Below are 12,398 nucleotides of genomic sequence, written 5' to 3' on the forward strand. Positions count from 1 at the left end.
TTAGCATCAGTCCTTCCAATGAACACCCAGGATTGATCTCCTTTAAATGGACTGGTTGGATTTCCTTGCAGTCCAAGGGACTCTCAAGAGTCTTCTCCAGCACCACAGTTCAAAAGCATCAATTCTTCAGAAATCAGCTTTCTACACAGTCCAACTCTCACATCCATACATGACCACTGGAAAAACCATAGCCCTGACTAGACGGATCTTGGTTGGCAAAGTAATGTCTCTGCTTTTTAATATACTATCTAGGTTGGTGGTCATAACTTTCCTTCCAAGGAGTAAGCGTCTTTTAATTTCATGGCTGCAACCAGCATCCGCAGTGATTTTGGAGCCCAAAAAAATAAAGTCTGACACTGTTTCCACTGTTACCCCATCTATTTCCCATGAAGTGATGGGACCAGATGCCATGATCTTTGTTTTCTGAATGCTGAGCTTCAAGCCAACCTTTTCACTCTCCTCTTTCACTTTTATCAAGAGGCTTTTGAGTTCCTCTTCACTTTCTGCCCATAAAGCTATCTTTATTCAAGATAGCTTGAAATTAGAAAGAACCCAGGTGTCCATCAACACCTGGGGATTGATGACAAATAAACAAATTGGCATATTTATACACTGGAATCCTACTCAGCAATAAAAAGGAAGGAAATTAAGTAATACCAGTAATATTCATGAATCTCAGAAACATCATGCTAAGTGAAAGACTCTTTACGAAACAGAACACATATTATGATTCCATTTACATGAAGTTTTAACAGAGGCAAATCTAATCTATGATACAAGAAAACAGAACAGTGGTTTCACCAAGGAGGATGAGGTGGGGACTGATCTGGAGGGACATGTAGGTGCTTTTTGGGGTAATGAATCTCGATCTTCTTAGGGACTGAGTACACCCCCCTAACAAAGAGGCACGACAAACCTCACTGAATGGTGCACGGAAGTTTTCTATACCACAGTGTGTATCCGTTCCGTTCTGTCGCTCAGTCGTGTCCGACTCTATGCGACCCCATGGACTGTAGCCTACCAGGCTTCTCCGTCCATGAGATTCTCCAGGCAAGAATACTGGAGTGGGTTACCGTTTCCTTCTCCAGGGGATCTTCCCGACCCAGGGATTGAACCCGGGTCTCCCGCATTGGAGGCAGACGCTTTAACCTCTGAGCTACCAGGGAAGCCCACAGTGTGTATACATTTACCTAAAAAGAAAACCTGTAAATAGTACTGAGTTCTAATTAATGATATGCATTCTGAAATGTTTAGATATCCACAACTCACTATAAAATGCTTAAAAAAAATAAAGATTAACAGATGGATAGAGAAATAGATGAAGAGCAGCATAATTAACATATGAAAACTTAACTGCAAAAGCTAGGTGGTGGGTATATGGGTGCGTGTGTATGTGCTAAGTCGTTTCAGTTGTGTCCAACTCTTTGGATCCTATGGACTGTAGCCCATCGGGCTCCTCCGTCCATTGGATTCTCCAGGCAAGAATACTACAGCGGGTTGCCATGCCCTCTTCCAGGGGATCTTCCCAACCCAGGAACTGAACCCCATCTCCTGCAACTCCTGTACTGCAGACAGATTCTTTACCACTGAGCCACTGGGGAAGTCCAGGTATATGGGTGTCCACATGTTTGAAAAGTTTCAAAAAAAACATGTAATGTGAGAGAAATTTTCTTAAAAATAAAGGCTAATATACAGAGGAAGGTAACTTGGGTGCTGAAGTATGGAAAGTCTAACATTTAGAGAACTGAAGAAACTTGGAACCTTTAGCATAGTAAATAAAAAATGTAGGAAAAGAAACATACTATCCTATGTACACTTGGTAGTAAGTTACATTTTTTAGGAACAAAGGAAAAACAGAGAAATATAAAAGATTCAGGTTTAGTAAGGAAATGTTAATTGAGGAGGTGTTCAAGAGCAGGACACAGCATATGCAGAATTGATGAACTCCCTGTCACCAGAGGTTCCCAAACAGATTGAAAGGTCACATCAGAGAAGCTATGAACAAATGCTTAAGTGGGAGGAAAATATACATAATCACAGAAGCATTCCAGACTCTGTGATTCTAAGCTTCCTTATTTTTAAATTTTTATCATCCACACAAGTCCTCTTAAAAGGACTATAATGAAACACGATAACGGAAGACGACAAAGGGTAGAAACAAAACTAAAATTCTATCCCAGGTTTTACTCACGATCACAGAACGCTATGACTAGAAAGGAAGACCCTCCATTCAGGCATCCCAGAAAAGTCTACTCTTTGGCAAATAATGTCAGCACTGTAAAAGCACTTGCTCAAAGGCAATAAATAATACAAAAATCATGAGAAACTCACAGTCTAGCGGAGGAGACAAGATATATATAAGCAATTATGAGAGAGATGAGCGTTAAAAAGGACGTATAAAATCATATGGAATACAAAGCAAGAAAGTCAATCCTCAACGAGGAGGAGCTCACTGAGAAATTCCAGTTGACTCTTAAACAACACAGAACTGAACTACATGGCTCCACTTATATGCAGAGTGTTTTCAATACATTCATTGGAAAAATGGAAGGGGGTATGCAACAATTTGAAAAAACTCAGACAAACCGCAGTCTAGAATACAAAACACGTAATAGAAAGTTAGGTATGTCATGAACACATAAACAGTATGTAGATACTAGTCTACTTTGTCACTGGCTATCACTAAAATATACACAAATCTACTCTAAAAGTGAATATTCATCAAAATTTATGCAAACGCAGACCACACAAAGTACCTCTCAGAGAAATACAAAGATTCAGTATGAAATCATAACTGCATAAAATTAACTGTGGCATATACTGTACTTCTGCAATAATTTCATAGTTACTCCTGTTGCTAGCTGAAGTGCAGAAGCAGAGTTATGACATTACAAGAAAACACTAAATTGCCTGATATGTACCAGAGAGTGTGGTCTAGTTTATGACCAGGACTATGCTTCTCTATAAAGCTGCTCACCCCCAGAGCCTTGAAAGAAAAAGATAAACAGGAGTTACCAGTCTTTGGATACAAAGAATGAAGGCCCTTTCTCTGGATTGGTTTCATCAATGCTTTGTCCCTGAGGTCAGGAAATACCTTGTTTTTTAACATTCTTTTGATATTAGACAATGCCCCCGGCCACCCAGAAGCCAATGAATTCAACACTGACGGTGTCTTAATTGGTCAGCTCGCCTCCGAACACATCTCTAATTCAGCCTTCAGATCAGCAGTCTTTAAGCCTCATTATACACGATATCACGGAGAAGGCAATGGCAAGCCACTCCAGTACTATTGCCTGGAAAATCCCATGGATGGAGGAGCCTGGTTGGCTGTGGTCCATGGGGTTGCTAAGGGTCAGACACGACTGAGCGACTTCACTTTCACTTTTCACTTTCACACATTGGAGAAGGGAATGGCAACCCACTCCAGTGTTCTTGCCTGGAGAATCCCAGGGACGGGGGAGCCTGGTGAGCTTCCGTCTATGGGGTCGCACAGAGTCGGACACGACTGAAGTGACTTAGCAGCAGCAGCATACACGATATCAAATTGCCAACATCTGCTGGATCATGGAGAAAGCAAGAGAGTTCCAGAAAAATATCTATTTCTGCTTCATTGACTATGCCAAAGCCTTTGACGGTGTGGATCACAATAAACTGTGGAAAATTCTGAAAGAGATGGGAATACCAGACCACCTGACCTGCCTCTTGAGAAACCTGTATGCAGGTCAGAAAGCAACAGTCAGAACTGTACATGGAACAACAGACTGGTTCCAAATAGGAAAAGGAGTACGTCAAGGCTGTATATTGTCACCTTGCTTATTTAACTTATATGTAGAGTACATCATGAGGAATGCTGGGCTGGAAGAAGCACAGGCTGGAATCAAGATTGCTGGGAGAAATATCAATAACCTCAGATATGCAGATGACACCACCCTTATGGCAGAAAGTGAAGAGGAACTCAAAAGCCTCTTGAGGAAAGTCAAAGAGGAGAGTGAAAAGGTTGGCTTGAAGCTCAACATTCAGAAAACAAAGATCATGGCATCTGGTCCCATCACTTCATGGGAAATAGATGGAAAAACAGTGGAAACAGTGTCAGACTTTTATTTTTTTGGGCTCCAAAATCACTGCAGATGCTGATTGCAGCCATGAAATTAAAAGACGCTTACTCCTTGGAAGGAAAGTTATGACCAACCTTGATAGTATATTGAAAAGCAGAGACATTACTTTGCCAACCAAGGTCCGTCTAGTCAAGGCTATGGTTTTTCCCATGGTCATGTATGGATGTGAGAGTTGGACTGTGAAGAAAGCTGATCGCCGAAGAATTGATGCTTTTGAACTGTGGTGTTGGAGAAGACTCTTGAGAGTCCCTTGTACTGCAAGGAGATCAATCCTGGGTGTTCATTGGAAGGACTGATGCTAAAGCTGAAACTGCAATACTTTGGCCACCTCATGCGACGAGTTGACTCACTGGAAAAGACTCTGATGCTGGGAAGGGTTGGGGGCGGGAGGAGAAGGGGACGACAGAGAATGAGATGGCTGGATGGCATCACCGACTCTGTGGACATGAGTTTGAGTGAACTCTGGGAGTTGGTGATGGACAGGGAGGCCTGGCGTGCTGTGATTCATGGGGTCGCGGATAGTCGGACACGACTGAGCGACTGAACTGAACTGATACACGATACTTTATGGAAAGGACTGTCAATGCTACAGACGAGTCCTCGAAGAAGAGAATATAAGTCTGGAGGAAGGATTACACTACTGAAAATGCCATCACTGTTACAGAAAAACCCAAGAAAGCCATCAAACCTGAAACAATACATCCCCACTGGAGAAAACCGTGTTCAGATGTTATGCATGAATTCACAGGATTTACAACAGAGCCAGTCAAGGAAATCATCAAAGAGACTGTGAATATAGCCCAAAAAAACACAAGGGTAAAGATTCAAATTTTGAATCTTAGAGAAATTCAAGAGCTAACAGACCCCACCCCAGAGGAATTAACAGAAGATGACTTGATGGAGAGGACTGCTTCCAGACCAGACCATGCGCAAGAAGACATAGGAGAAGCTGTGTCAGAAATCAAACTGACATTAGACAATCTGGCAGAAGAGTTCTGATTATTCAAGACTGCTTTTGATTTCTCTTACATGAATCCTTCATGATATGCAGACTCTGAAACCAAAGCATATGGTGGGGAGAGGGATTGGACCATACAAAAACATATTTAGAGAAATGAAAAAGCAAAAAGTCAGACAGAAATTATAATGTATTTCCATAAAGTTACACTCTCAGCCACCCCTTCCTCCTCCACCACCTCTTCTGCTTCTGCCACCCCTAGGAGAGCAAGACCAACCCCCTTTTTTCTCCTCTTCCTCCTCAGCTGATTCAACGTGAAGACAAAGAGGATAAAGACCTTTATGATGATCCACTATGACTTAATGAATAGTAAACAGTCATCATGCCTACAGTTAACAAACTTATCTCTGGTGAATGTGTTTGCCTTTGTGTGAAAATTTAGTACTGTATGGCAAGAACTGTATGAGATGTTTTTGCGTCATCATTATCATTGCCCAAGTATTAGAAAATCTTGTGCAAGACTTGTATTGAAATGGATAACCTATGCTTACATAGGCATAAAGTGAGTGATATAACATAAAATTAAATATGCGTTAGGGCTTCCCTGGTTGTTCAGACAGTAAAGAATCTGCCTGCAGTGCAGGAGACCCAGGTTCGATCCCTGAGTTGGGAAGATCCCCTGGAGGAGGAAATGGCAACCCACTCCAGTATTTTCTTGCCTGGAGAATTCCATGGACAGAGGAGCCTGGCGGGCTACAGTCCATGGACTTGCAAAGAGTCGGACACGACTGAGCAACTAACACTTTCCCTTTCAACCATGTGTTAGCTTTATTACCGATTTATAATTATGCTTTCCAAGAATTACATTATCTTACAGTATGCCTCTCTCTTGTAATTAGAGAAACCCTGTATCAATATACCACAATTATAAAAAATTTAACAGTGTTTCCAATCCTGTTCATGAATATGACTGTAATGTTGTTGTTCAGGTGCTAAGTCATATTGAACTCTGAGAACCCAAGGACTGCACCACCTCGGGCTCCACTGTCCTTCACTATCTCCAAGAGATTGCTCAAATTCCTGTCCACTAAGTCAGTATGCTATCTAACCATCTCATTCTCTGCTGCTCCTTTCTCCTTCTGCCCTCAATCTTTCCCAGTGTCAGGGTCTTTTCCAATGAGTCAGCTCTTCACAGCAGGTGGCCAAAGTACTGGAGCTGCAGTTTCAGCATCAGTCCTTCCAATGAATATTTAGTTGATTTCCTTTAGAATTGACTGGTTTCATCTCCATTCAGTCATAACAGTTCAAAATCATCAATTCTTCGGCGCTTGGCCTTCTTTATGGTCCAACTCTGACATCTACACATGAATACTGGAAATACCAGAGTTTTGACTATACGGACCTTTGTTGGCAAAGTGATGTCTCTGCTTTTTAATATTTTGTCTTCCAAGGGGCAAATGTCTTTTAACTTCATGGCTGCAATCACCATCTGCAGTGATTTTGAAGCCCCCAAAAATAAACGTTACTGCTTCCACTTTTCCCCCTTCTATTTGCCATGAAATGATGGGAGTGGATGGCAGGATCTTAAGCTTTTTTTTAATGACTGTAATACCGTATGCCATAAAATTTCTGTAACAATTCATTTATCTATAGGCAAGAGTACTGTGAAGCAATTCTATCTGTTACACTAGGCTATCATCAAGCCGTCATAGTGTTGCTTCTTCATTATCAATACATGAATCCTTATACCAGTAAATAAACATGAATTTCTTTTTCACATTATCTTCTCATTTTTCATATCCAGTGCTTGTGACATGTATGTCTACAGCATTCTGTGCCATATGAGGTAATATTAACGTAGATACTGACAGATGATTCATCTTGTAAACAGATTAACACAAACTTACATTTGGAAGTATGGATGAAACAGGAGTATAAACATGTATTTTGTCTTCCTTCTGATTTTCTTAATAATATTTTCTTTTCTATAGCTTACTTTATTGTAAGAATATAGTACATAAAACATGTTACATACAAAATACATGTTCAGTTCAGTTCAGTCGCTCAGTCATGTCCGACTCTTTGGGACCCCATGAATCACAGCACGCCAGGCCTCCCTGTCCATCACCAACTCCCGGAGTTCACTCAAACTCATGTCCATCGAGTCAGTGATGCCATCCAGCCATCTCATCCTCTGTCGTCCCCTTCTCCTCCCGCCCCCAATCCCCCCCAGCATCAGAGTCTTTTCCAGTGAGTCAACTCGTCACATCAGGTGGCCAAAGTATTGGAGTTTCAGCTTTAGCATCAGTCCTTCCAATGAACACCCAGGATTGATCTCCTCCAGAATGGACTGGTTGGATCTCCTTGCAGTACAAGGGACTCTCAAGAGTCTTCTCCAGCACCACAGTTCAAAAGAATCAATTCTTCAGAAATCTGCTTTCTTCATAGTCCAACTCTCACATCCATACATGACCACGGGAAAAACCATAGCCTTGACTAGACGGGCCTTTGTTGGCAAAGTAATGTCTCTGCTTTTTAATATGCTGTCTAGGTTGGTCATAACTTTCCTTCCAGGGAGTAAGCATCTTTTAATTTCAGGGCTGCAGTCAGCATCCGCAGTGATTTTGCAGCCCAAAAAAATAAAGTCTGACACTGTTTCCACTGTTTTTCCATCTATTTCCCATGAAGTGATGGGACCAGATGCCATGATCTTTGTTTTCTGAATGTTGAGCTTCAAGCCAACCTTTTCACTCTCCTCTTTGACTTTCCTCAAGAGGCTTTTGAGTTCCTCTTCACTTTCTGCCATAAGGGTGGTGTCATCTGCATATCTGAGGTTATTGATATTCAACTATTTACTTTATTGCTAAGCCTTCAACAGTAGGCTACTAGTAGTTATGATTAGGGACAGTCAAAACTTCCAGTCAGATTTTTTACTGCACGTGGGTTTAGCACCCCTAGCCCCCAAGTTCTTCAAGGTCAATTGAAGAAAGTAACAGACAAACAAAAGGGGAAGGCAAATGTATTCCAGGATGAGAACTAAACTGAAATGCAATCTCCTACTTTTCTGCTTCAAGCAAATAATGTTTCATAACCACCAGCACATGACACTGTGGACTAGTCACTCCTTCTTGATTCTTCCCTTGGTTTCTGAAACACAAGACTTCCTTGGTTTTTCTCGTACTTTCCTAGACAATCCTTCACAGTTTTCTCAAACTCTAAATCCTCAAGCCTTTTTTTTCTACACTTTCTCTTTGATTCTTGGTGCTTTCCTTTCAATGCTTCTTCTAACGTTAACTATTATAAGATACCAAAATAAATGGAAGACCTCCATAAAGAAAATGGCACTGTAATCTCAAAAACAATATGAAAGATGAACTAAAGCAACAAACAGAACATCTAAAGGACTGTGCTTACATAATTCTCTCTGCACAAAGACCTACATTATTTAGGTACATAATAAACACTTTTGGATACTGATAAATCTTTCTTCATAACCTTGTCAAGAGCCAACAACATTTTACCTTCACCATATGGTGTATATTATCCAATTACAGGGACTTGGACACACTCAATACAAATCAACAGTTCCTGAAACATGTAATCCATTATTGGCAAACTAGCAATGGAATAATTTTGTTTAAAAAATGACTCAAGCCAAGTTATTGTTTCCCATGCCTCCAATCTTGCTCTCGTAACCCACCAAAATCAATACATTCAACTGGCATTGAATCAAAAAAAAATTTCTAAAATCCAAATCAGTTCCTATTGATTTCCTGCTTAAAACTTTTTGACCTTTTTTTTTTTTGACAGATTAAAAATCAAATGTAAGGTTCTCCATGAACTCAACATTGCTTAACTTTCTACCACAACTCAGATAACTAAATCAAACTACTTACTATTTTCAAAACACACGTATTGCTGTTTCATAAATTCATGGTCTACAAACATTCTTCTATTTACAAAATCCCTCTCTGCCCCATTCACCAAAACCTTGTTATTGCTCCTTCTAAACTAAGGTCAATCATTTTGTGAGTCATTTCCTAAGCCATGGTATACATAGGACCATGTATATAGGCCACCAGTATATAAGCTATTATTATAGCACCTATCAGGTTGCACTGTAGCTGTTCCTGTCTGTATCCCCCTACTAAGCTGACATCCTACAGGCAGAGGCCACATCTTATTTCATTTTGGTACAATCGCTGCCAAATACTGGACTCAATACATGACTGTGGGATGTTGATAGCATTCCTGAATATAGATGTAAATGTAAAGAATTACAGAAATAAATAGGCAGAGGAAGCTTATTAAATGCCTTGAGTGGGCTGCTTCACCCACAAAACTCTGCAAAGTAAACAAAACTAGATGTGGAGAAGCCAAGAGCAGGACTCATAACACACACAGACTCACTGGTGATTCTTACTGCCCGGTCAGTGCGGAAATCCTCTGTGTCTGGTTCATCGAGGTCTTCCAGGAAATTATATTCTGGATCATCATCATCATCTGCTTCATCTAGGAAAAAAAGTTTCAGATACTTATTCAACTGTAAACTCATATCTCTAAAGAATATTTAAGATGTTCAGCACCACAGGAAATCTATTCCAATACAGCACATTTATTCTGAAGTTTTTAATTTTTTAATTTATTTTTTGGCCACACCATGTGGCTTGCAGGATCTTAGTTCCCTAACCAGAAATTGAACCCAGGCCCTTGGCAGTGAAATCAGAGTCCTAACAGTGGACCGCCAGGGAACTCCTTATTCCGAAGTTTTTAAACTATTTATTCTTTTTTTCCTCAGTGCCTGTGTATAGATCATTTCCCACAGCTGACTCATCTCACCTGTTCTCCCCACTAAGCTAAGTTCCTTCCTTCCTCCAAACAAGACTTAAATTTCTCAAAATGCAGCCAAAGTCAAAAAAGTGAACATATAATTTATCTCAGTAAACCCATTTAGAGTAGTGCATCCCATTAAAATAACAATACTCATATAACACTCACAAGCATGAAGAAATAACATCCCTACAATAAGACTCAGAAATAACTAAAAATACACAAAAAACACTAAACATTTGTTATATAAGAATACAGAAACATGGATATTTCTCTCCCTCATAATTTTCTCTAATGTTGATGCTATCACGTCTTTTAGATTGTCTCACTGTTCACACATTGCTGGCAAGGCACAAGCGGGGAAGCTGGAAGAAAACTCAAGGAGTCATAAGAACTGCAGACATGTGTCTTCTCTCCAGGCTGGCACAGCGGCCATAGCAACAGACACGCTATATTCTCTCGTGGTTGACCCAGTCAACACACAGGCATAACGCAGCCTCAAGGGCTTTCCAGGTGGAGCTTTCACATGTTTACAGAACAAAAGTGGCCCATGGCCAAGTGGGTACATCTGACATACATGTGCAGTGCTATAAATGATCTCAGCTGCTACCTAATCGTGTGTTTACAAAACGTGAGGCGAGTGAGAGAGGCCGTGGGGCAAGAAAGCCTGACCATCAGCATCTTGGCTAATCTGCTTTCCTTACATTCCACCCCTTCAGGGTCTCTCGCCTCATAATCCATGTGCAGGCCATCTTCCACGATACTCCCTTGGTGAGTTAACACGGACCCTTGAACCCACATTCTACAACAGCAGTAGATGCTACAACAGACAGTTATATCCCCAGTGCAGAGCAAAACCCAACGCCCGGTATCACCTGGAACTCATGTTGTAGTCCTTGCCCTCATGGGGCTAGAAGAGCCACCCACCACGTGTGCAGTGCCTTTATCTTCCATGGCCAGCCCACAGTCTGCCCTTGTGAGACTGCAGGAAAGCCTTGAGAGGGGCAACTCCACCCCTGCAGGGCGTTTTACTAAGGACCCACAAAACCACCCACAGGCACCAGGGCCACCCATTCAAAGAGGGATTTCTGCAGCATTCACAGCCCACCCACATGATTCCTTCCAAGTGCTTTTACACTTCTAAATCTGCAAGTCAGAAGTTAGTAACACATCTTAGCACACATCCTTCACAGTACTCTGTTCTAAATCTAGGACACAGCCTTCACAGTACACTGTTCTAAATCTGTGAGAGAGGACACAGCTAGATCTGAAGACAGGGCACAGCCATTATAATAAACCTTCACACAAATCAGCCCAGATTTGCATCTGTGTAACCCAAAAGTGACCCCTGCCAGCTAGGGCCCCCTTCAGGCTCTTCACACTTTCAAAATGGTGTCTCGCACGCTCTCCCTCTACTTCTCTCAGTAGGGACTCACAAAATCCTCCCACAGGAGGCAGGTCCACCCCTTCAAAGAGAGGAGTTTTGTGGCGCTCACAGCTCAATCATGAATCTGTGTCTTCAGGATCACAGCTCACATCACGAGTTCACGAAACTGCTTGTATCTCTTGCTCTGGGTGCTTCTCACACCTGGTAAACTGCTACTCCAGTTGCAGTTGCCTCCCTAGCTAGTGTCTAGGAGTTCTCCTGCATTCATCCACATGGTGTGGATGGCAGCATTAATCCAGTCCATCAGCGTATGTGTTTGGTTAGGCACGCCCTGCATGAGTCGCCTAGCATTCTGCAACCTTTGTCTCAATGAGGGGTGAGTAGTTATACATGACAACTATTCTATTTGTCCCCAGAACAAAGGATGCCAAACACTCCTGTGTCCCAGAGTCATAAAAGCTATGCTGCCAACGGTTCTCCTTGCTTTTGCTGAAATTGCTTACTCAAGTCGACCAACTCCACCTGAGTATATGGGCAATACGCTGTGAACTCAGTCACACTGGGGGCCCTTTGAGGATGCTCCCCCTGTGCCACAGACTGCTCATGTTTCACTTTCTGCTGTAAATAGGGCCTTGCTGCCAAGTGGGGACCAAAGGTCTCACAATGTTCATCATCGTCCCTCACTACCTCATAATCTGAGGCACTGGGTTCCTCCTCAAGGCCATGTATCTCTTGTTTCAGAGTACATATATATGCAAGGTTCCAACTCTCCTTATCTCTGCAACTGGCACACTAGCGTGGCATCACAGAGGGCACTATCCATATTCACCTTCAGGGCAGTTAGGAAAACACACCCCACGGTGCCAGTGGCAGTCCACGCCACCTTGTCAGGCAAACGGGGACTCACCAGCTGTAATGCCTTTTCAATGCGATCTGGTGAACTACCCACAACTTCCCAGTTTTCCATCAGGGTCCACCCCGAGAAAACTGCAGCCAAATACATGCTATGTGTTGGAGCCTCAGGCTCCTCTACCTCCTGAGTATCCTGTCAGCTATGCCAATTGTCTTGCTGTCCTCACTGTGCACACTGTTCTCTGAACCCAGGGTA

General features: G+C 42.0%; 1 protein-coding gene across 4 annotated transcripts in view; it reads right to left on the minus strand.

Annotated features, from left to right (window-relative positions):
* The window catches only part of GON4L (gon-4 like), a 91,247-nt gene that overhangs the window by 30,173 nt on the left and 48,676 nt on the right, over positions 1 to 12,398 (minus strand). For all 4 annotated transcript variants that reach the window (XM_088835858.1, XM_055403096.2, XM_088835857.1 and 1 more), the window contains one exon: positions 9,484 to 9,585. In XM_088835858.1, coding sequence (XP_088691984.1) covers positions 9,484 to 9,585 — 102 coding nt within the window. The remainder of the gene's footprint in view (positions 1 to 9,483; positions 9,586 to 12,398) is intronic.

This window comes from Moschus berezovskii, chromosome 4, assembly GCF_049115385.1.
Source record: "Moschus berezovskii isolate FMDL1 chromosome 4, NW_MosBer_1.0, whole genome shotgun sequence".
Classification (NCBI taxonomy): Eukaryota; Metazoa; Chordata; class Mammalia; order Artiodactyla; family Moschidae; genus Moschus; species Moschus berezovskii.